Source organism: Myripristis murdjan, chromosome 8, assembly GCF_902150065.1.
Source record: "Myripristis murdjan chromosome 8, fMyrMur1.1, whole genome shotgun sequence".
NCBI lineage: Eukaryota > Metazoa > Chordata > Actinopteri > Holocentriformes > Holocentridae > Myripristis > Myripristis murdjan.
In genome coordinates, this window is record NC_043987.1 from 27,445,556 (window position 1) to 27,466,928 (window position 21,373).

Consider the following 21,373-nt stretch of genomic DNA (forward strand, 5'->3'; position numbering starts at 1 on the left):
AGTTGTGTTGCTCCTTTATTTGAAACATAATATTATGTAACTGAACATTTACCTGCTTTTGAAATTGGAGATGGGTATATTTCCTTTAAAATCAAACCATCTCTCTCTCGCTCTCTCTCTCTCTCTCACTCACACAGTCACTTTCTCATTCATTCAATCAGTCAGCATGATATCGGAGCCAAGTTTTCGTCCTGTCCTCCATTCTTCAGATACTACTGATTTACAATCATTCTAGCAGTCAGTCATTCATTGGCAAAATAGGCGTTTTACGAGGAGGTGCACCTGTCCTCCGCTCACATTTTGAAAAGCCGCGAGTTTGGTGTTGACCCAGCCATTTTTCTCTCGTTGTTCACCCCCTTTTAAAGAAATACACCGAGCCTTTGGGGAGGCCGTCCCGTTGGTCAGTTTTGTCCACGCGGCGATGAGAGCGCAGACGCCGGAACGATGCACGCGTCCCGGGTGGATCGTTTCATTTTTGGTGCACCATGCTGACGCTTTACTGGGACAGGAGGCCAACTTGCACTGTCCAAACTAAGAAGACACACATTTTAGTGTGAAAAAAAAAAGTTTTTGTGATTAATGAATTTTAAAAAAATATAATTTACTCTTTATGGCTGATATTTGCCATTTTGCTTTCCAAAAAAAAAAAAAAAAAATCCAAAAAAAAAAAAAAAAAAAAAAAATCAAGAAATGTTATTAAACTGTTATTAAACTGTTATTTTTGTTATGATTAAATGTAAACTTTTACTGAACTTGAACCAAAACTGCTATTTTATATCGTTGAACAATTAGCTTTATTTATTTATTTTTTTTTGTTTAAACAGCTGTTACATCTTATCATTATGCTTGCAGCCTGTCAATCAACACAGAGTGAGCTAATGTGTTTGCATTAGCTGGAGCTGGTGATCAACCGGGGACACGTGGATCATTTTGGTGTCCTTTTTTTTTTTCTTTCTCATCGCTTCACAGATGAGCTGACCAACGGGACGATCTCCCCCCAAAAAACTTGTTGCTGTGGCCTAATCCTTTCAGCATCACCCCACAAGGCAGTGACAGTTCCCTGTGTCACTCAGGCTGTCCTACGTGACGTCACGGCGTCCGTGTCGGTCGGTCGGTGTCGGCGGGTCGCGAAGCGCTCGTGTGTTCAGGTCCCGCCGTAAGGTAGTGTCGCAGGATGTGTACTAGCTAGTGTTCTGAATTGTGAGGCGCGCGGTCTAGTGTTGAGAAAGGTATTAGTGTTGGTTTGAACAGCGCCTGCTTTTCGCCGGTTACTCTTTGAAGCACGTGCTGTTAATTTTGGTTAGTGATAAATAAATGGAGGTACTAGCTTTTACACCGCTCGAGTCCCCGTCACGACAGGTTCTCTCTTCAATACCCTCCCTCTGTCCTTCCAATGCCCTCCCTCTGTCTCTGTCTCTGTCTTTCCCTTTCTCTCTCTCTCTCACTCTCTCTCCCTCTCTCTCTCTGTCTATCCCGCGCTAGCTCAGTGTTTGAGGGAGAAGTCCCCCGTGTTGAGGCGAGGCCGCGGCAGGGCTCCGAACATCTCCGTCCCGTCGGTGGCTCCGGGGGCCAGCAGGGCCTTCATACTGGCAGCGATATGTTCCAGGTCAGCACAGCCCACCTGAGGCACACACACACACACACACACACACAGAGGGTTTGGATGTTAGAGCTGGGCGATATATCAATATTAGATCAATATGACACTTGATATGAACTCTGTTGTGATAGTGTGGTATCACAGTGTCTTTTCCTGGTTTTAACCCTCCTGTTACGTTCAAATTTCTTATGATGGGCCAAAATCCTGGAATGCTCTCCAAAGCTTTTTAAAACTGGAAAGTCTACCCACTTATGCAGAATTTAACTCTATTATCACTAGCCACTGTGTATCTAATTGTAACTGTTTTAATCGAGGTCCAGGCGCATTTCTAATTTTGCATAAGCCAGTTTTATAACTTTATTTATTAACGTGTATTATGTGTATTTCCCTTTCTTCTGTTTATTATGTGTATTTCCTGTCATTATAATGCATGAGGTATATCCTATTTGTTGTTGATGTATTTTAAAGTGTATCTCGGCGGCATTGTAAAAGAGGGAAACCTCAACTGTCTTCCGAGAATAAATAAAGGTTTCAATTCAATTCAATTCAAAATTTACGAACATCTTTTATGTTTAGGGTCAATTTGACCCCAGCAGTTTAAACCTACACAAAATTATTATGATTAAAATTGTTACCAAAGTTTATATGTCAGGTGCTTTATGTTTCTTTGTTGACGACCTAAATAGCCCTTTAAATAAAACATAACTCCCCTCCACCCCCAGTTATACATCCAGTATTCCTATTACACGACTATGGAAAAATATGCAAATCACCATAAAATCTCACTGATTGACCTAAAATTGGAAAGATATATAAATTTGTAGTGTTATAATGGCTTTATCTTATTTCTAAGTACAGATTTTTGTTATTTATAACTGATGCGCACAAAGTGTGTACAGGACATTGAAAACACATCCACATGTGAATTTCATGTTTACCCGGTAGTACCCATTACATTAGGAAAAGTCATTAAAAAAATGATGTTAATCATTTATTTAGAGACGTTAAACATTGAATGGGGTCAAATTGACCCCAAACGTAACAGGAGGGTTAAAGGTTGCATTACAGTAAAGGGATGCATTATTGTGTTATTTACCTGTACCTGCTTGGTTATCATATCCACATTGCTCTTGACTGTTTATTAAGAATCTTGGAAAAAGGAAGTTGTGATTTTATCTTTATCACCAGGGTCTACTGGATGTTGTTTTAAGCCGCAGGCACGCCGAGCCAAGAGTCTCACTGGGGCTTCTTGTTGTGGCCCAAGATTACATTAGACAAGGTGAATGGAAACGGGTAATTTTTCAAAAGTTCCTCCGCTTTCACAAAACTGCTTTTATACTACGCTCCATGCGTCAACGCAACACTGCAAATCAGGCAACCACGAAGACCTATTTGTCGATCACATAACAAAGTGGCCACGGCTGATTCTCTTTGCACAAGAGCTGAAAAGTGTCTTTGTGCGTGCAGCGTTACTGTCTGTCCGCCGAGACCTCGCGGAAAACGTCATATGCTCTGTCAGGCCGGCATGTGACTCCCCGTCGTGGCCGTTAGTCGGTGCAGCACAATGCCGCCGTGTCATTTCTTTGTTTTGGTCTTTAGTCAGCGTGAAATGAGGCCAACTTTAGCTGACTCCAAAAAAAAAAAAAAAAAAAAAAAAAAAAAAACAGCTCAAACATCAATCCTTAAAAATCCTTATTGGCTTCTCCAGGATGTGGGTTTCTTCAGGAATTCAGGAAGTCGACTCATTCACTGAAAATCAGCTGATGGACACATTTTCATTTTTTTTATGAACTCTCAAACCTTTGATTAAAATGAACTCATCCGTTTTGATGGAAACAAATACACTCTCAGGCTCATGAAGAAAAAACAAAACAAACAGGTTTTACTTTTGTCCCATTACCCACTCTGTTTCGCAACCAGTGTTTACAAAAGAAATGCGCTGAGAAAATTGAATAGAGCCTCGCTGATGGTATCTGTGGCATCGGCATCGGCGCTGACGCAACAAATGAAGCCGTAATGACATTGGCTGTGACTCATTATGAAACTTTTCCAGCAGGAGGAAACATGTCGTCTGATGTGAAAATAATGAAACGCAGCTGTTTTGTCCAGTTCATAAGCAGAGCGACTGTTGTTTAGAAGAGACGTTTTTTACCGGCTAAATAACCCTGTTGCTGTTTTATTTGCTTGAGGAGAGCTGGAGACCTCTGCACTGTTATGGAGCTGCGGCACTTTGGCTGATAGCTTTTACCTTTGTCCCTTATCTGTGGCTGTTTGGGTCTAAGTTCAGTTCAAAGTTGAGGTTCTAGTGCTATAAATGTTTTTTTTAATCACAGTATAATCGTTAGTTCTATCATTTAGAATACACTTGAGTTGAGTTTTAGAGGATAGTAAGACTAAATTGCAATTTTTGTTTTAATTTCACACTTTCTCTTGCAATGACACCGAGTTAGTCAGCGTATAATTTGGTCAAAAGGACAAATCAACACCATTAATGCTTTACTTTGACACCAGGCCATTATGAGAAGGACTGAATGGCTGTGAATTGCTTGATTAGAAACTCAGATGAGCGCCGTGCAGCTCTGGGGTTCAGTCCCAGCCAGGGGCGCTGCCAGGAATTTTGGGCCCCATGGAAAAAAAAAAATATATATATATATATTTACTCGATGATGATTTAATAATTTTATATTAGTTTTTACCTATTTTTGGGGGCCCCTGTCAGGCAAAGGCCCTTAGAATTGTCCTAACTTTTCCCTCATATACGGCGCCCCCATGCAGGCCACACTTTGTGCTCCGCTGGTGTGTATGCTGGGAAAGCTGGTGTCCGCTCACCCGTTCTCCACTGTTGCTGTCTCCCTGAGCAGCTCTGTTTCCCCTGTAGCCCCACACAGGCACGGACACGGGCAGAGAGCGGGCCATGGCCATGGGGTTGGGGTGGCGGGACGAGTACGCGGGCTGTCCCACAGCCATGCCGCGAGAGGGAGGGGGGGCGTCCTCACTCAGCGAGCCTGGGACAAGAAAAGGGAAAATGTACAGACCGGCGTCGACACGTGTCTACAATCAACGTTCAGCCCAGCGTCCCCCAGTCTTACCGTCGGTGCTCTCCTCCTCCCCGTCGGACTCGAAGAACGGCTCACAGTCCCGGGACAGGGAGTCCTCGTCCATGGAGAAGACGCCTGAGACAAAGAAAATCAGTCGGCGGGCGTCGGCGGACTTGAAAAGATCACAGATTAGAGTTTAGAGTTCAATCCTCACCTGCACTTTCATTCAGATTACGTCTCCTGTCGTCCATGTCCTCCTCTTCTTCCTCGTCCTCGCACTCTTCCTCCAAATCCACGATTCCGGGCCTCGGCCTCCCTCGCTCGGCGCTCCTCTCCCGTTCTCTCTCTCCGTTCCCGTTCTGCCCGGCGGCCAGGCCGATGACGGCTCCGGCGCTGTAGATCGACGGGTAGCTTTGTGAGTACAGCCTGCTGTTGGGGCTGACTCCGCCCGCCCCGATGTCCCCTGTAAGGCTCTGCGGCAACAACAACAACCGAGAGGAACACAAGATTCACCGCCTTGAAAAGGAGCTGAACCCCCAACTCGAGTCTGTGTAAAGCCTGACATCTGCCCCCTGGCTCCCACCTGTTGCGCTCTGCAGACGGCGACATCACCTGACACCGAGGATCAGTCAAGAGCAGATGGCAATCTCAGAAGCATGCCTTTCACCATGAGGTGTCAAGACTCACACATTTTTTGGGTTGGGCTTATTCTTTTCAACCCAGGCCATATTAAAAATGTTTACATCCATCAGTTACAGGCACAGAGAGCACAACCTCACTGGTGGTTCTAGTGATGTGAGACTCACCAGTGTGCTGCAGCTTCTCTCCAGCCTTCAACACAGCAAAAGCAATTATAAATGTCCTTTTTGAAAACAGCAAAGTCGAACTGTTCACCAAAAAAAAAAAAATGGGTGCAAACCGTGTTTTTCTAACAGGTTGTACTTAGCATTTACAATAATACTTAATAACACTGATAATACTTTGCCTTTCACACATCCACACTGTTCTGCTGCAGGCAATTCCACCTCCACTGCAACTCGGAGGCTGTCCTGTAAAAGTCCAATCGGCGACAACATGGCGTTCGTGGTGTCAACTTGGGATAAATGCATGCTTACAAGATGCAATTTGTGACTTTCGAGCAGGGATAATAAAGAAAAGAGCATCCATTTTTCCTGAGCTGACGCCAATAAACACCACGCTGGCGAAATTTGCAAGATGGGAAATCCTGTGCAGCATTACTCGACTTACCAGCAGAACAATGTTATGTATAAGTGGGAAGATATTATTGTAAATGTTAAAAAAAAAGCACTGTTTGCAAAAAAATAATTGGGTAGATAGTTTCATGAGAGCCGTGTTGGATTGTGTTGAAGGCTGGCGAGGAGCCGCGGCAGAGTGGGAGGTCTGTCGTCACTAAAACTCTCAGCGAGGTTGTGCTACATCAACCTTCACAACGCGGGTCATGGTAAACACTCAACTGGCTGAAAAACACTGAAGCTGGCCTTTAACTCAAAATGAGAGTGAGGTGTGGAGGGCAGGCAGGCCACTCACCCCCCTGGACCCGGGGTCAGAGGTCATGTCGACCACCAGCTTGGTTCCCTCCTCTCCCCCGGCCTGGCGTGTGTGCCTTTGGGCTGTTAGCATGGTGGTCGAGTGCAGCACGGCGATGTCGTCCATATATCGGCGTGCCGACTCAGCCAGAGCCCCTTGACCCCATACATTGTAGGAGAAATCACACTCCCTAGGAAAGGCACTGCTGCTCTCCCTCTTCCTCCCCCCGTCTCCCTCCGACGCCGAGGGCCTGAACTTCTTGCAGGCTGTGAGTATGGCCAGGTCGCAGCCAGATTTTTGGCAATAGGCTTCCGCGGCGGAAAGTAGCGCCAGCCAGCTCTCTTTGTGGTTGTCTGGGATCTCGGGGTCGGACGACTGGGTGATGGCGGCCATAGTGACGAGAGGTACTGCCAACAGCTCTCTTTAGACGGCTTTACTCGATGAAGGAATGTAATAATGCTGATGAATGCTGGCAAAGAGCTCTTTTTGAGGTTGTTCGTCTAATCAGAAGCAGGTCTGACAATTGTGTGGATCTGTGGTGGGGGGGGGAACTTGCGCCGCACTTGAAATAATCTTCACGGTAAACTCGGTGAGTCTTTTTGCACAAAGCGTTGCTGGATCAGTCCTGTGCGGCAGTTGTGTGTCCTCGGTCTTGCTGGTTTTAGGCCTCGCTTTGCATTGGTGAAGTCGGGGGGGGGGGGGATAAAAGACAACAAAGACCTAGCGGGTAAAGAGGCACTGGGTGACTGTAAGATATGGTGTGTGTGTGTGTGTTTGTTAGGCCGTGTCCTTCTGCATCCGAGAGCCAGGGGAGAGACGGAGAGCTGCTTCACGTTGCTGGTGATGACCTGCAAGAAGAAGAGGAAGAAGAGGAGGAGGAGGAGAAACAGATAGGATAAGGCCAATGAGAATCAGAAACAGTCTTTATTGATCACTGAGGGGGCTGCACAATAATTAAATGATAAGAAAGAGGAAGAATAATAAGAAGAAATAGGAAAATAGGTGCCTTAGAAATTGAGAACAGAGAGAAGCATGTGCATTATGTGTAATCACTCACTGGAAACCGGATGGCACGTCCCTCTGTTTTTTTTTTTTTTTTTTTTTTACATGAGTTGGACGTCATTGCAGTCAGACTGAAATCTGTGCAGATAAACACAGATAAGCTGGTCTGTCCTCTGCTGTCTGTCGCAGCCCCCCTCCTTCCCCTCCCCTCTCCCTGTCTTTCTCTCTCTCTCTCTCCCTCTCTCTCTCTCTCTCTCGTTAGCTGCTAGCAGCCCTGGACTGACGCTGCTCTCGATTCATCCTCTTTTTGTTTCCCCGTGTCATCTCTGCCAGCCGCACCGCCGCGGTTAAAGTGCATGCTACGGACTTTTCTGCACGGCTGCTGCTGCTGCTGTTGTTATTGTTGTTGTTGTTGTTGATCTTGTTTGCTCCGTGTTAACGTGCAGCCTCCTCATGATGGGACCACACTTCACCTCCATTTTTAATGCCCTCGCAGCGGCACAGACGTGGCGGCGTGAATCAGACACGCACGGATTAAAGTTCACCTACCTGTTCGCTTTCTTCCTTCCACGTTGCCGGTCGTAGGTCGAGCCAAAAACTTCAGTTTCTTGTAATCCTGCGCCCGATGTCTTCTCCAAGGGTTTCTCTCCCCTAGCCTCCAAACCAGCGGCAAGCTAGCCCACGTAAAGAGGGGGCTTTTCCGGTCCGGATTTTCAAAATAAGATCCTTATTGGCATGCACGTGTTGCAACTTTTTTTTCTTTCTCTCTCTTTTCTCTTTTATTTGATTAAATACAGGTCAAGTACATGAGGTATACATCTTTAATAAATGTATATTATTTTGTAAATATGCTTCAGTATAAAAAAAATAATCTAAAAATAAAGCTACAATGAACAAAAAATAACAAAATGTAGGAAAATAAACAAAGAAAAAACTCCAAGGTCTGCTAACTAATTGGATTCAATTTGAAATGTCTATATAATTTGATAGTTTTTGCCAATTTGTTATTTATGAGTTTTAAATTTTCAGTGGTGGACAAATGTTTTAAGATTGGATCTTTAAAAATGTAAAAGGAAGCTGATTTTTTTTTTTTTTTTTTTTTTTTTTAAGACAAATCATATCATGGATATAATATTCAGCCAAAAATAATGATCAAATTAATTATGTAACATTCATCTGCTGAAAATTGGGATTGTTAAACATGAGTAATATAACTGTTTTTGCTCGCATAAAATCTTTGTCCAGTTTTTTTTTTTTTTTTTTTTTCCAGAAATGCAATGAAACCTAACGGGCCCACCATGAGCGGCTACACAACAAGTAGATTAAATAATATTAATATGATGATCCAGATGATGTTTCAGACACCACCTCGCACGGACAAGAAGAAAATTCTGTGGGGAACACTCATGTACTAACATTTACTTTGAATAATCGGCTGCGCTGAATCTGTTTTTATGACAAATTGTGTTTATTTTGAATATACAACATCCGGTCTTGGTCCGTGCTAACTCTGGCGGACTTGACGCAGCAGCGACGTCGCCTGTTTACAGACGTTCCGATCGAGAGCACGTACTACACGTGATCGGGCACGGGTAGGCGGGCTCGTGCTCGCCGTGTTCTCGTGCACGTGGGCGACTGAACTGGACAGGAGGGCCTCTTCTCTCTGCTGGACCCTCTCCTGCTCTTCCTCCTCCTCCTCCTCCTCCTCCTCCTCCTCCTGTGTGCTGCTCACAAACTGAATTAACTGTTCAGCCACAGCGCAGTGTAGCTTCAATTAAAACACACCTCATTTGATTAAAATAAATAAAAACAAAACTGTTACATCATGTGTTGATGTTTGAAAGACTGTGCTTCGTTATCTCATCATATTTCATATTTGCTTTGTTGGCTTTTCTTCTTTAACTTGTCTGTTTATTCCATAGATTTCCTTTTCCTTCATGTAGTAGAAACTCGTGGTATTACTCTTAATAAAAAAGTTATATTTTATCTTATTTTAAACTTTAAGTAAACAGCAGTAAGTCACAAGACATGAGTCAGTTTATTTATACAGCAGATTTGAAATACAACGAAGTGCTGCACAATGTCAGACAGGACATTGTAAAACATTAGGGAAACAATAAAACAAGTTAGAAACAAATTAGGACATCAAAATTAAAATGTCTGCACGGCATCAAATAAGATTGGAGACACTGGGACAAAATAAAACCAGTTGAAAACAAATTAAGTGATAAAAAAAAAAAAAAAAAACGGAGGTTAAAATAAAATCAGTGAGAAAATCAAAGTCGAAATAGGCCTTTGGAGCACATTAATAAATTTCAGAGAGCACTGAATACAATGATAAAACTGAAACTGTATCTAAGACAGAAAAGCCAGCGAGAAAAGGAGGGGGAAAAAAAGCGAAAATACATGTCATATTACAAACTGTTGCGGGTGTTGCATGTTGTTAAGTGTTAATGCGGTGTTAATTGCTGTTGTGACATATGCATTCATCAAATAAAGCAGGTTATTTTAAGTTATTCCATCGCCACGCTTAGTAAAAACACCATGACAGAAAACAACTGTACTTGCTTGTGTTCTGGTTTTTGGCTGGGGTTCCAGTTTAGCTGTGGAAAAATTAATGTTTTCGCTCACAGACTCTGTTGTGGGAGTTCAGCTGACGGGGAAGCAGATGAGGAGGAGAAACCAGAGACCGCAGAGAGCAGGACCGTAGCGCCTCTGCTCCTCTGAGGTTTGGTTTTAGCTCCCGGCGGTCCCACGCTGCCCCCCCTCCTATTACATAACGCACCTTATCAATTACCTACCGTCGTTACAAGCGCTCTGACGTCTGATTGGCTCACATCTGCGACGACGCGGCACGCAGGGGCGGGACTTCGCGGAGGCAGGAAGTGTGACGTAACTTTGTTTTGGAAAAACGGAGCAGGGACAAGCGACGGAAGAATGGAGTCAAAGGTGGAGAATTATAAGGTATACCTGCTTGTATTGTCTTAATGCGACTCTTACGACCCTCTCGTTACGTTTGCGCGAGTGTTGTCAACTTTTCTGCCACGTGGGTGTGATCTTTTTGGGTGGAAATGTCACCTTCTCGAAGTCGTTAAAATTGTACGCACCAGCTGATCTTGATGTTAGCTAGCATCACCAGCTAAAGTTTATGATGTGGTGACCCGATGTCATTTCCCATCGATAGGAACGCCGTTTGGCTCCTTGTAACTGAACAAACTGGACTCTGCTAGCGGATATAAGCATGATAATTAACTCGTTTAATGATATATATCTAAGTTCCGTCAGTTTTTATGGTGAACCCTGTTGTCTGGATTGGATCGCCTTGACCTGACAGAACCGTCCTCTGATCATGTGATGCGCATCGCTCACGTCGCTACCTCCTGGCTTTGCTGTCTTTTTTCATTTACAATAATAGTCGCTGTTAATGTGATAAAGTGTCAGATGCCTCTGTTCCGAGGTTGCTCCGGCTAGTTATGACATTTTTGATGCGGTAGTTCCTCATTCGTGTGGCTGTTGCGGTGATACGCGCCTCTCTCTCTCTCTCTCTCTCGGGGCGTCACGCCAAACTCCGTTTAAAAAAACCCGACATTTTATTGTTTCCTTGTGTATCAGCCGACACATAAACATCTTAGGGCAACACTTTTTCTTTTACGAAGCATTAGGAGCCGGTCTTCCGTTCGGCGTGCTCCCAGTCCACCAGGCAGCGAGTTAAATGTTGTAATCGATGCAGTGTTTTTACCCTTCATCGACATACATCATATAAGGCAGTCTTGAAAAGCCATTGTTATTATGGAAAATGCACCTCACCCTGCTGAATAAATCATTTTCTAAGTGTGCATGCTACCGACATTTATATGTCGCTAAGACTTAGTTTTGCTAAACCCTTCCCTTATCGAGGTAAGCACTGGTTATGCAACGCCTCAGATTGTTATCACATTGTTTACTATCAGTATCATTTATGTTGTTGATGCAGTAGGTGTGGATATCTATTGAAGTCTGCACGGGACTCCCCACATAGGTCACATGGCATGACTTGCTTTCCTGTGACTGATTAGAGATTTGGTCTGGAAATTATTATTATTATTATTATTATTGTCATAACACCTACCACCAGAGTCATTCCCCACCCCCTTACACAGATTTAGCTCAAAATACACTCTTGCCCAGCCTGTTTCTGTCATTGGCATCTCGTCAAACAAGAAGTTTAGGTGTCTTATTACAACTCAGCTTACCCTTTATAATGCATACTGCTACATATCCACGGGCTGTTCTGTGTCCTCAGCTGATATTTGAGAAGGAGGGGGTGTACCTCCACACCAATGCCAAGAGGAGTAACCAGGACACCACCATCCCTGGATTCATCCGGATTGTGGAGCGGGTAAGAGAGGCTGCGTGAGTCAAGCCTGTTTAAATACAATGAATCAGATCAGCAAAGCGCCGAGATAACTGTGTCTTTGTGTTTAGAGCGGGGAGCCAGCCTTAGAGTGGAGCCCGCTAGAGGATGAGGGTCGAAACGCTCCTGCTGTGTTGTACACCAAAAAGGTCTGTGATTATCTGTTTGCTGCTCATGGGAAGGGCGGGAATGCTTGGTGTTCTTTCATAGCTCACATATAATCGACATTTACCTGCTTCCTGCCCATCAGGACGGAGAAGGAGGCGAGGAGGATACAAACTTTGACCCTGGGTATGAGCCCGACTGGGCCGTCATCAGCACAGTGAAGAAAGATCGAGAATATGTCCCAGTCAAAGAGTCAGGTACAGTTTGAGTATGAAGAGGAGATGTTATCAGATTTTGAGAATTAAAATTCTGTTTTGTGGCGATAAACCAGCATCAGGCATCAACTCAGTAATGGCCGTGTTTTTTTTTTTCTGTGACTTTCAGGGCAGTGGTCTTTCTCGCTGCCTCTCTCAGAGCTGTACTCTCTCCGGAGGGCCCGCTTCTCCTTGGGCCGAAACTTCCTGGTGTTGACTAGTCGAGGAGGCCACCCGCTGCCCCCTCTGCACTTCCACAGAGGGGGAACCAGGGAGCTGCTGAGGGCCCTGCAGCGTTACATCATCCTGGCCTCGTAAGTATGATCACACCGAGAAAAAAAAAGAGCATCTCATGATGATTGCCTGCACAGCTGAGTTACAGTACAGCGTTGTTTACACCCCTGTTCACTCATCACATGCCTGGGACAACAGCACATGATTTCTACTGTATCTGTGTTGCTCTGTTATCATCAGGTCACCGGTCGATGGGCGGCTCTTCCTTGCCTACCCTCTTGACTCAGGTGCCCTCTCTCAGTCCTTTGATGAGCTGCAACTCCTCGATGATGGAGGCTCTGATCTTGTCTCGGTAGGTTTTTTTTTTTTTTTAAAATTCTGATCATAAGAAAGAAGGCTGGGGAAAGGGCCAGCCCACATATTACAAAATGACTGTAACATATCTGTGGAGTAGATCAAGTAGTGGATCAATACAAGTGAGTCAGTGATTACTTATCCAGGTACTGAGATTTCTGGCTCCTCTTCAGCTTGTGCTCTTGTTTTGTAACGAAAAGTCCCCACCCACAAGAGTTTCAAGACACTAAAAAAAAAATCTTGTTTTTCTTTTCAAGCTGAGTGACGCAAATGACAAAGCAGTTTTATTTTTACTTTATTTGACATCAGAGTGAGAGATGTGTAGGAGGAAATACGATCCATCAGTTGTGTTGCAGCTAGAGGGCAGTAAAGGTCATGGATTACTTAACACCCCTTTAAAGTCCCTGATATCCTCTCGGTTTACATTTTTTAAATGTTCCCTCCCCACATTATGTCATGCCCCAAAATTCTGTTACAACAGGAAGTAAAACATAAAATCAAGGGAGTATGATGACATTTCTTAGGGCCTTTAAATAAAAAAAAAATGCCTCTGCTCCTGTTTCTGTTTGTAACTCTTTTCTCTTTCCTCTTGAATAGAGATTCATCCAGGACCCTTACGCCACTACTTTTGGCGGTTTCTCCAAAGTCACCAATTTCTTCAGGGGAGCCCTGCGGCCTCCAGAGTCCCCTCACCACCCTCGTGGTCCTCAGGACCCCAGCGCGCCGTCCCTGCCTGACGAAGAGCCTGGCTTTGAACTCATCACCTGTGTAAGAGACCAAAATAGGAACACTTTACGGCTGAAAGTTTATTTTATTTGTAATACCAGGATGTTATATGTAGAGATTACAGATGCTGATGGTCGTTATTTCTGTCTTTCTCAAGGGGGTGGAGCTTGGCCCCAGACCAGAGGTGAGCAGGGGAAAACCTCTGGACAAGTGGGAGGAGTTTTTGGACCGTGAGGGGCGAGTGCAGCACCCAGAGAGAATCAAAGAGCTTGTGTTCAGAGGGGTAGGAGACGTTCATCACTCCTTTCATCTGGAAGGCAGCTCATACCATTATGCTGTTTAATCAGATGTGCACATAGTGATGTTTTCCTTACCTCTTCCAGGGCATCACGCCGGCCCTGAGGAAAGAGGCCTGGAAGTTCCTCCTGGGGTTTTATCCGTGGAACAGCACTGCCAAAGAGAGAGAGGACATTCTGCGCGTTAAAACGTTTGTGTTGTTTGGCTCCCCCATCCTTATTTTTTTTAAAATTTGGTTATCCCTGCTCCTTTTAAAGCAGTCCAGCAGCTCAACCCCCATCTGTCTCCTCAGGGATGAGTACTTCAGAATGAAAGTGCAGTGGAAGTCCGTCAGTGAAGAGCAGGAGATGAGGAACTCGCTCCTCAGAGGATACCGCAGCCTGATAGGTCGGCCCTGCTGTCTGTCAGAAAAACAAAAAAACAGAGATCTCCTCTGCCTGTTTAAGCAAGAGATGTTGAAATTGAACTGTCTTTGTTGTGTTGTGACAGAGAGAGACGTCAACAGGACAGACAGACAGAACACCTTCTTCTCCGGGAATGACAATCCAGGGCTGACTCTGCTTCATGACGTGCTCATGACGTACTGCATGTACAACTTTGATCTTGGTACGTATTTACGTTTTGTGTGGAAGCAGAGGTTGCACTGATACTGAATTTTATATGAGAACCAAATACTTAGGACTCATTGAGCACTGATCAAAATACTTCTCCATGTGCAGCCAGTGATGCTGTCCAATATTAAATTGTTGTAAAACATTTACAGGAAGAAGTGCATCAGTTGCATTTACTTATTCATTTGGTGAAACTATTTCTGACCAGTGGACAGTGATTCTCAAGTCAAAATACAGTATGATGAATTATAATAGGTATAAAATACAGTATATAACTTGTCTTTAATGTTGTAGGACTTTTAATGATTAATTGCCATGGAGAAATGGACAGCTTAATTTCAACGATTAATTCAAATTTGAAAATTTCTCTACTGTTGATTTATTATAGGCTAAGTTACAATAGACAAGCACTGCTGCCTCTCAGTATTAAATGTTTTAGGACCAAAGTCCTCATATCAGTAAATTTATTTCATATATCTACTATTTGTCTGAAAAGTCCATCCATGTCTCAAATGTTTACAAAAATCTTTGTCAGATGAAACAAAATGCATTTTGTAATTGGGTCCAAAAGGGTTTAATTTCATTCATTACAGTTGTCCCTCTCTATAACGTGGTTCACCTTTCGCGGCCTCGCAGTTTCGCAGATTTTTTTTAGTGCAATTGTGCATGCTTTTTTTTTTTTTACTGGACTTATTTTTCTACGAAGGTTTGAACTTTGAGAGTGTTTAAACAAGAGAGAAAAGAGAGAAAATGTTAATGCCTTTCTGAGAAAAGTGTATAAAGTGTGTAGTGAGGGGTTTTACAGCCTTAAAACATCTATAATAATTGTAAAAAATAAAGCTGACTACTTCGCGGATTTCGCCTATTGCGGGTTATTTTAGAACGTAACTCCCGCGATTAATGAGGGACCACTGTAATCAGTTTATTGATTTTTAATTTACTGACTTATCATTTAAGGAAATTTCTGGAAATATGCAGCCTTAGTATACAAACACAGCTTATTGATGAACACTCAGGACTACGTAAAAGCTTAACGTTGTGTTAGGATGGGCCTAATAAAACAGATTGTGGTATTCAGTCTTCAAAGCCAAGACTTCTTCAACACATAAACAAAAATAGCTGCGTTGCATGATTTTCACATCATGAATCATTTTCACACATTTCACCAACTTCAGTTCAGCTTTATTTGCTTCATTTGGAGAACAAAAACCTGAGATCTGGATCAGTGCACCTTTGTTTGGTGTTGTTTTATTCCAAATGACTTTGAAATGGCTGTTGTGACCCCAGCGTGCCAGAACCTGACGCGTTACCGCTCTGACTCTGTCTTTGTCTCCGCTCCTGTCCAGGCTACGTCCAGGGGATGAGCGACCTGCTGGCTCCGCTCCTGTTTGTCACGCAGAACGAGGTGGAGTCCTTCTGGTGTCTGACGGGCTTCATGGAGCTGGTGGTCAGTAGGCAGGACCGCTCACACACCCGCAGCATGCACACGCCGTAACTGAAATACAAGTCTCACAGCTGCTGATTCCAATGCAAATGCACATTTTTATAGTTATTTATTTATGGTTTATTTGATAGGGACTAATACAGTGAACATAGACAAACTGTGAAAACAGTCAGTATGAATGCAAGTATTATAGCCGACTGTGACACAGTTTAAAGTGACCCAGATCTTTTTTTTTTTTTTCTCAGATCTGATCTTTTTGCCTCATCCTTTCATGTTCATGTTTGTGTGTGAGCTGTATCTGACATCTGTGTGAACAGATCTGTCCCGTGACCCCACATTTACAACAAGCATGCTGATGAACAACAAAACATGTCACTGGCACGACCGTCCTTCATCACAGTTATTAAAACGGTGGTGCAGGCCTTCATTTCTTTATTTGTTTGCTGTGGTAACAGTGGCGTGGTGGCCGTCCGTCTGCTGCTCAGGCTGAGTGCAGGAAGGCACAAAAGGGCACGAATAGAAGCCTTTTCCTGTTATATCTATTAAATCAGTGGCCTCCTGTCTCCCTGTGGTTGTTGTTGTGATCCTCCGTGTTGTGTTTTGGCTCACCACCGCTGGCAATCAGTGAATAATGAACCTGTGACAGAAATGTGAGTGTGTTTGGTGGGAAAAAAAAACACATGAATTCTGATCTGAGCGTTCACACAGACATCACATCAGCAGGAATCAGGTACACATTATGAAAGTGTCCAATGAAAGTGTATGAAAGTGTTCACATTGGCATCAAAAATCAGAGCCGTGTCACATTTGAGGGGAAAAAAAAAATCATATCTAGGCCACTTTGTACTGGTTGCCTGAACGTAGCCATGGTGTTGGTAGCGGATGCTGATTTGCAGCACGCGTCCGTCCCTCGAAGGGCTGTTGCTTGTTCCTGAGCGTTGCTAATTGCAGACACAGCCAAATTTACAGCGGCGGCGTGTGGTTTAGATTGACAGGGACGTCTGTCAGTGAGTTCTTTGTCTGAGTTTCAAACTGAACAGGATCTTATGAGCTGTGTGAAGTATGACGCGCCTTTGCACTGCTTATTTCACACCATTCAGGATGCTTTTAGTTTTCTTTTAAACTACGCTGCCTGGCTGTTACTCACATTATCTCCTCACACTCGCAGCAGTGTTCTGGAAATTGATGGCATTTGATAAGCATGTAATGAAGGTGGCGGCGTTCGGTTACTGAATGAGGCCATTTCCGTAAATAAAGCCACGATTTACTGCGGGTAATCGGTTGTTCCTCTTCCTCTTTCTTGGTCTGCAGCACCAGAACTTTGAAGAGTCTCAGGAGGCCATGAAGCAGCAGCTGCTCCAGCTCAGCATCCTGCTGAAGGCCCTGGACCCGGAGCTCTGCGACTACCTGGGTTAGTAAGACAGCATTCATCCAGTCACATGGGATTAGAGATGAGATTAGAATACACTTAAATGATCCCTGAAGGGAAAGTGGGCTCCTGTAGCGGAAATTACAGCAAAGAAAAAAATGGGTGTAATTGAAAATAAAGAAAAAAGTCTGTGGGGGGTACTCACTGTATTTTTCAGTTATTACTCATTCATGCAGCACCAAGTAGCCTTGCAGTCCTCTTTGTCACTTGATAGCTAGTAAAAAAATAATTGATAAAAACACAATTCTCTCTCCTCCTGTCCATCAGACTCTCAGGACAGCGGCTCTCTTTGCTTCTGTTTCCGCTGGCTGCTCATCTGGTTCAAGAGGGAGTTTTCCTTTGAAGACATCCTCACGTTGTGGGAGGTGAGAGCACCGCAGCCACATTTACCCTGCATGTTAAATGAAGCATATACTGTACACATATTTTTTTTTTTTTATTTTCTGTGACACTGAAATAGTTCAGGTGCAGTCAGTAAAATCAGTCAGCCAGACATCAGACACGTCACTCCTTCACTACCTGGATGCTGTCAAGCTTCATCACAGTTTATCGCTCTTGAGAAAATGACTATCTGCAAATCATTTCTGTCATTTATTGAGCAGCGTCTGTGAATTTATGAAATTGACGCAGTTATCCATAAAGAACCAATTCCTTTATGTTTCATTTCTTGTTGGTCACGTCATTTTTCCATTGTGAGCCCCACAAAAAGTCAAAATTTACTGCCATTTAGTATTATTATTGTTTTTTAAATGATTTTTTGTTATATTTTCATTTAATTGTATTGTATTTTTGCTTAACCCTTTTAAAATTCCGGGTGGTGGTTTTAATTTAGTGCTTTTATTACTCAAAGGGGTGCTGTGAAAAATTGCCTATGTTAGATTTAAGACAGAACAAACACACATGTGAATGAGTTGGGCTGATGACACTCAACCTTTACGTTTTTCTTGTCAGCTGAGTCACTTAAACCCCTCGATATTTTGCATAGTACACCTTTAAATTGTCGTGGAACTGCAGGTGTTTGTTCATCAGGTATTTTACAACGTCTTTGAATGTGACTCAGCCAATCAGAAGCAAGGACGTGTACTGAATCGCTGTCCTCCTCCTCAGGTCCTGTGGACTCGTCTGCCCTGCGACAACTTCCACCTGCTGATCGCCTGCTCCATCCTGGAGTCGCAGCGAGGCGAGCTGATCGGCTCTGATCACGACTTCAACACCATTCTGAAGGTGTGTGTGTGTGTGTGTGTGTGTGTGAGTGATCGTCTGTGGAAAAGCCTTGAACCAACAGCAGCATTGTCTCTTCACCGTTGACGGAAAACGTTTCCTTCTTTCCTGCAGCACATCAATGAGCTGACGATGAAGCTGGACCTGCAGACGGTGCTGTGTGGAGCAGAGGCCATCTACCTGCAGCTGGTGCAGTGCAAGGTAGGAAGAGCAGCAGCCAGGTGGTCACTGTCGTACCTCAGTGACTCCACATTTCAGCTTGTAGCTTTTACTGTTACACTGAAGAGCAAAGATCAAGCAAAAACCCTCAAATGTATGTGGAAGCCATGTCAAAAAAAAAAAAAATCCACCTCAGAAGAGCCTCTGGGGCCGTTTTTCCCTCTGAGCTGTGTGTCTGCTAATTTATCACACTAACCCAGTGACGTCTTCTGTCACATAATCATTGCTTCACTTTGGATGGAGATGGAGATGGAAAATGGAGTATTTTTTTTTAACATTTACATGCTAGTGGTATGAAATTAGCACTCAGGTCCCGGTATAAGCCTAAATAAAGCAAGGTAAAAAAAAAAAAAAAAAAAAAGAAGTGTAAATATAGAATATAAGTATATATAGAATATAGAATATAAGTATATATGTGTGTGATATATGTGTGAAATATGTGTGAATATAAACAGTATGTATAACTATAAACAGTATATATAAATAAATATAAACAGCGTATGTAAATATAAATAGTATATATATAATAAATATAAATAAACAGCCTAGGTATATAAGTAGTATATGTATAATAAATATAATATATATATATCTATATCTATCTATATCTATATATATATATATATATATATATATATACATAGATATAGATATATATATAGATAGATATAGATATAGATATAGATAGATATACAAACAATATATATAAAAATATAAACAGCCTATATAAATATAAACGGTATATAAATATATATATATATATATATATATATATATATATATATATATAATATAAACAGTGTATATGAATATAAAATGGACCAAGCCACAGAACCTGACGCCCGGTACTAGGATTAGGAGCTGTAGACTTGGTACACAGTCAAGTTTCTGTGGCAAATGATATTAGATTAATCTAATTAATCCATTAAAGGCAAGTAAGCCTTTCCATGCAAATCCTTGGAGGTGAGGTTTGCCTTGTTTTCATTGTATTATTTTCCTCATTTCACATCTTTTGCATATTTCGACAGAATTATCATTCCTCATGTGTATTAACCTTTTTAAAAGTGGAATTACTGGAGTTTCATGGAAGTAGAAAAGGAGAAGTAGGTTTATTCCGGACAGAGAGAGTCATAAATTTATCGAGGAAGTCGGGGAATATTGCAGAATTATATAAATGTGTCACTTTTCAGAAGTACAGAGAAAGTGTTTTGGAACTTGTCTCACACAGTCACTGCATCAGAGTGGCGTTTTAACTTGTGGGCCATGGCCCTCTAGTGGTCTATGGGGGTATTGCAACCAGGCCACCAGATTATTGGTAAAACAGAACACAGATTTTAATGATAAAGATAAAACAATAAAACTTAAAAATAATTAATTATTATATTTTGATCAAATTGCAGTTTTTTCTGTTGCATGTGAAACAGGTTTTGAGACAGACTGCATTTCACTGTCTGCTCGTTTGTGCTGAAGGGCTACTCTTATCTCTCATGTTGTGTGTGGATGTGGGCTGAAATCATTCTTGAAATTTTCATGTGAGCCATGAGTGTGAAAAGGTTTGAATTCTTAAATTAGATTATTTAGTCCTGGAAATCAGACTGCTCACCTTTTTAGAAAAAAAAAAACCAAGACTCTAAGGACAGAGGATGTTGTATTCCTATAAAGCCCCTTTGTAATTTGTGATATTGGGCTATATAAATAAAACTGACTTGACTTGACTAACATTAACAAACCAGGAAGGAATTTTTAAAAAAAATCTAATTCGTGTGAAGCATTTCAAGGTGGTTTTGAAAAGTCATGAGACTGACATCAGGCCTGACCACGTTCCTCTGCTGGTCCTCAGGAGCTTCCAGTCAGGGTGCAGGAGGTCCTGGGTCTCCGCAGCCCCTCCAGCTCCGAGGAGGAGAGCCCCGACACGGAGAGCAGCGAGACGCAGCACCTCCTCAGCCAATCGGGAGGAGCCGCTGCCGCCGGCCCAGCATGCATCCCTCCGCCCACCTACCCTTAACGGCGAGGACCCAGCGGATCAGCACGACACGGAAAAGTGACAGAGAGATGTATGAAGCATATTTATATATGAAAATATATATCTACATATATTCATTATGGATATTTGGAATCCTATGAGAGAGACTGATTATACTGTACTGAGGAGTGGAGGATGAAGACTGCGCTACCATCTGTAGGCGTTAGGGGGCGATGTTGAGTGTTTTTTTTTTTTTTTTTTCTAATGTGTGATTATGAATGTTACTTCCCCAGGTGTTTCAACACTAGAGCTGTATTTGCAGTACTCCTTTTCTTTTCTTATGTCGTCCTTTCCTCTCCATCCGTGCTCGTCATTTGTTTACACGTTCTTTTTGCGAGAGAATATTGCCATGCTTTGTTTTTTTTCCCCTCTCCCTTTTGTATGATGCTGCTATTTTACATTTCCGCCGGTAATTTTCTCATCGTCGCAGTTTGTCAGTTTGTTGTGTCTCGACGTACATGCGCTGGGTTGCGCTTTATTTAAATTGCAGTGTACTCCTGCACCCCCAATCTCGCCGCCATCACTCAAAAGGGAAGAAGATGAAGGAAAATCTCACTGGCAGCGCATTGTTAGTACTGTATAATGCCATTCCAGCCCTATGCAATATTTTTGCATGCCTTATAGATTTTACATGCAGCATTGCAGTGTTTTTAGGTTTGTAATTATCTGTACTATGTCGTAACATTTTCACCCACTGATTATTACCAAATAAATGGTTGAATCTTATCAAATCGGGGTGTTCAAGCTTTACATTTCTGATTTTTTTTTTTTCCATCGGAGGTTGATAGCCATGTACCTTTTGACCTGAGATGTTCCCTAAAAGTCTCTCAACAGTTTCTACTAGAACAAACTCGTGTGCATTCTTCCACTGTTTG

General features: G+C 42.8%; 2 protein-coding genes across 2 annotated transcripts; one reads left to right on the forward strand and one right to left on the reverse strand.

The window, feature by feature from the left end:
• Nucleotides 1-780: 780 nt before the first annotated feature.
• akt1s1 (AKT1 substrate 1 (proline-rich)) lies at nt 781-7,888 on the reverse strand. The gene is made up of 6 exons (XM_030057301.1): nt 7,738-7,888; nt 6,187-7,034; nt 4,853-5,111; nt 4,690-4,773; nt 4,430-4,605; nt 781-1,621 (listed from the first exon to the last, which is right to left on the reverse strand). Exons 2-6 carry the CDS (start codon nt 6,577-6,579, stop codon nt 1,484-1,486), a joined length of 1,050 nt encoding a protein of 349 aa, XP_029913161.1. The 5' UTR covers nt 6,580-7,034; nt 7,738-7,888; the 3' UTR covers nt 781-1,483.
• Nucleotides 7,889-10,026: 2,138 nt separating this feature from the next.
• tbc1d17 (TBC1 domain family, member 17) lies at nt 10,027-21,224 on the forward strand. Its single transcript, XM_030057298.1, has 17 exons — nt 10,027-10,152; nt 11,471-11,566; nt 11,653-11,730; nt 11,832-11,943; nt 12,071-12,254; nt 12,415-12,526; nt 13,126-13,296; nt 13,412-13,537; nt 13,638-13,741; nt 13,844-13,938; nt 14,041-14,157; nt 15,509-15,609; nt 16,918-17,017; nt 17,303-17,400; nt 18,143-18,259; nt 18,371-18,457; nt 20,316-21,224. The coding sequence occupies exons 1-17, from the start codon at nt 10,126-10,128 to the stop codon at nt 20,478-20,480; spliced, it is 1,890 nt and encodes a 629-aa protein (XP_029913158.1). The 5' UTR covers nt 10,027-10,125; the 3' UTR covers nt 20,481-21,224.
• The last annotated feature ends 149 nt before the right edge of the window (nt 21,225-21,373 follow it).

Coding starts and splice junctions, on each gene's coding strand:
- akt1s1 (XM_030057301.1), bottom strand. CDS start 6,579: ATGGCCGCCATCACCCAGTCGTCCGACCCCGAGATCCCAGACAACCAC. Junction 5,112..6,186: donor CTGACCCCGGGTCCAGGGGG/GTGAGTGGCCTG, acceptor TTGTTGCCGCAG/AGCCTTACAGGGGACATCGG. Junction 1,622..4,429: donor ACAGCAACAGTGGAGAACGG/GTGAGCGGACAC, acceptor TGTGTGCCTCAG/GTGGGCTGTGCTGACCTGGA.
- tbc1d17 (XM_030057298.1), top strand. CDS start 10,126: ATGGAGTCAAAGGTGGAGAATTATAAG. Junction 10,153..11,470: donor CAAAGGTGGAGAATTATAAG/GTATACCTGCTT, acceptor CTGTGTCCTCAG/CTGATATTTGAGAAGGAGGG. Junction 11,944..12,070: donor TGTCCCAGTCAAAGAGTCAG/GTACAGTTTGAG, acceptor TGTGACTTTCAG/GGCAGTGGTCTTTCTCGCTG.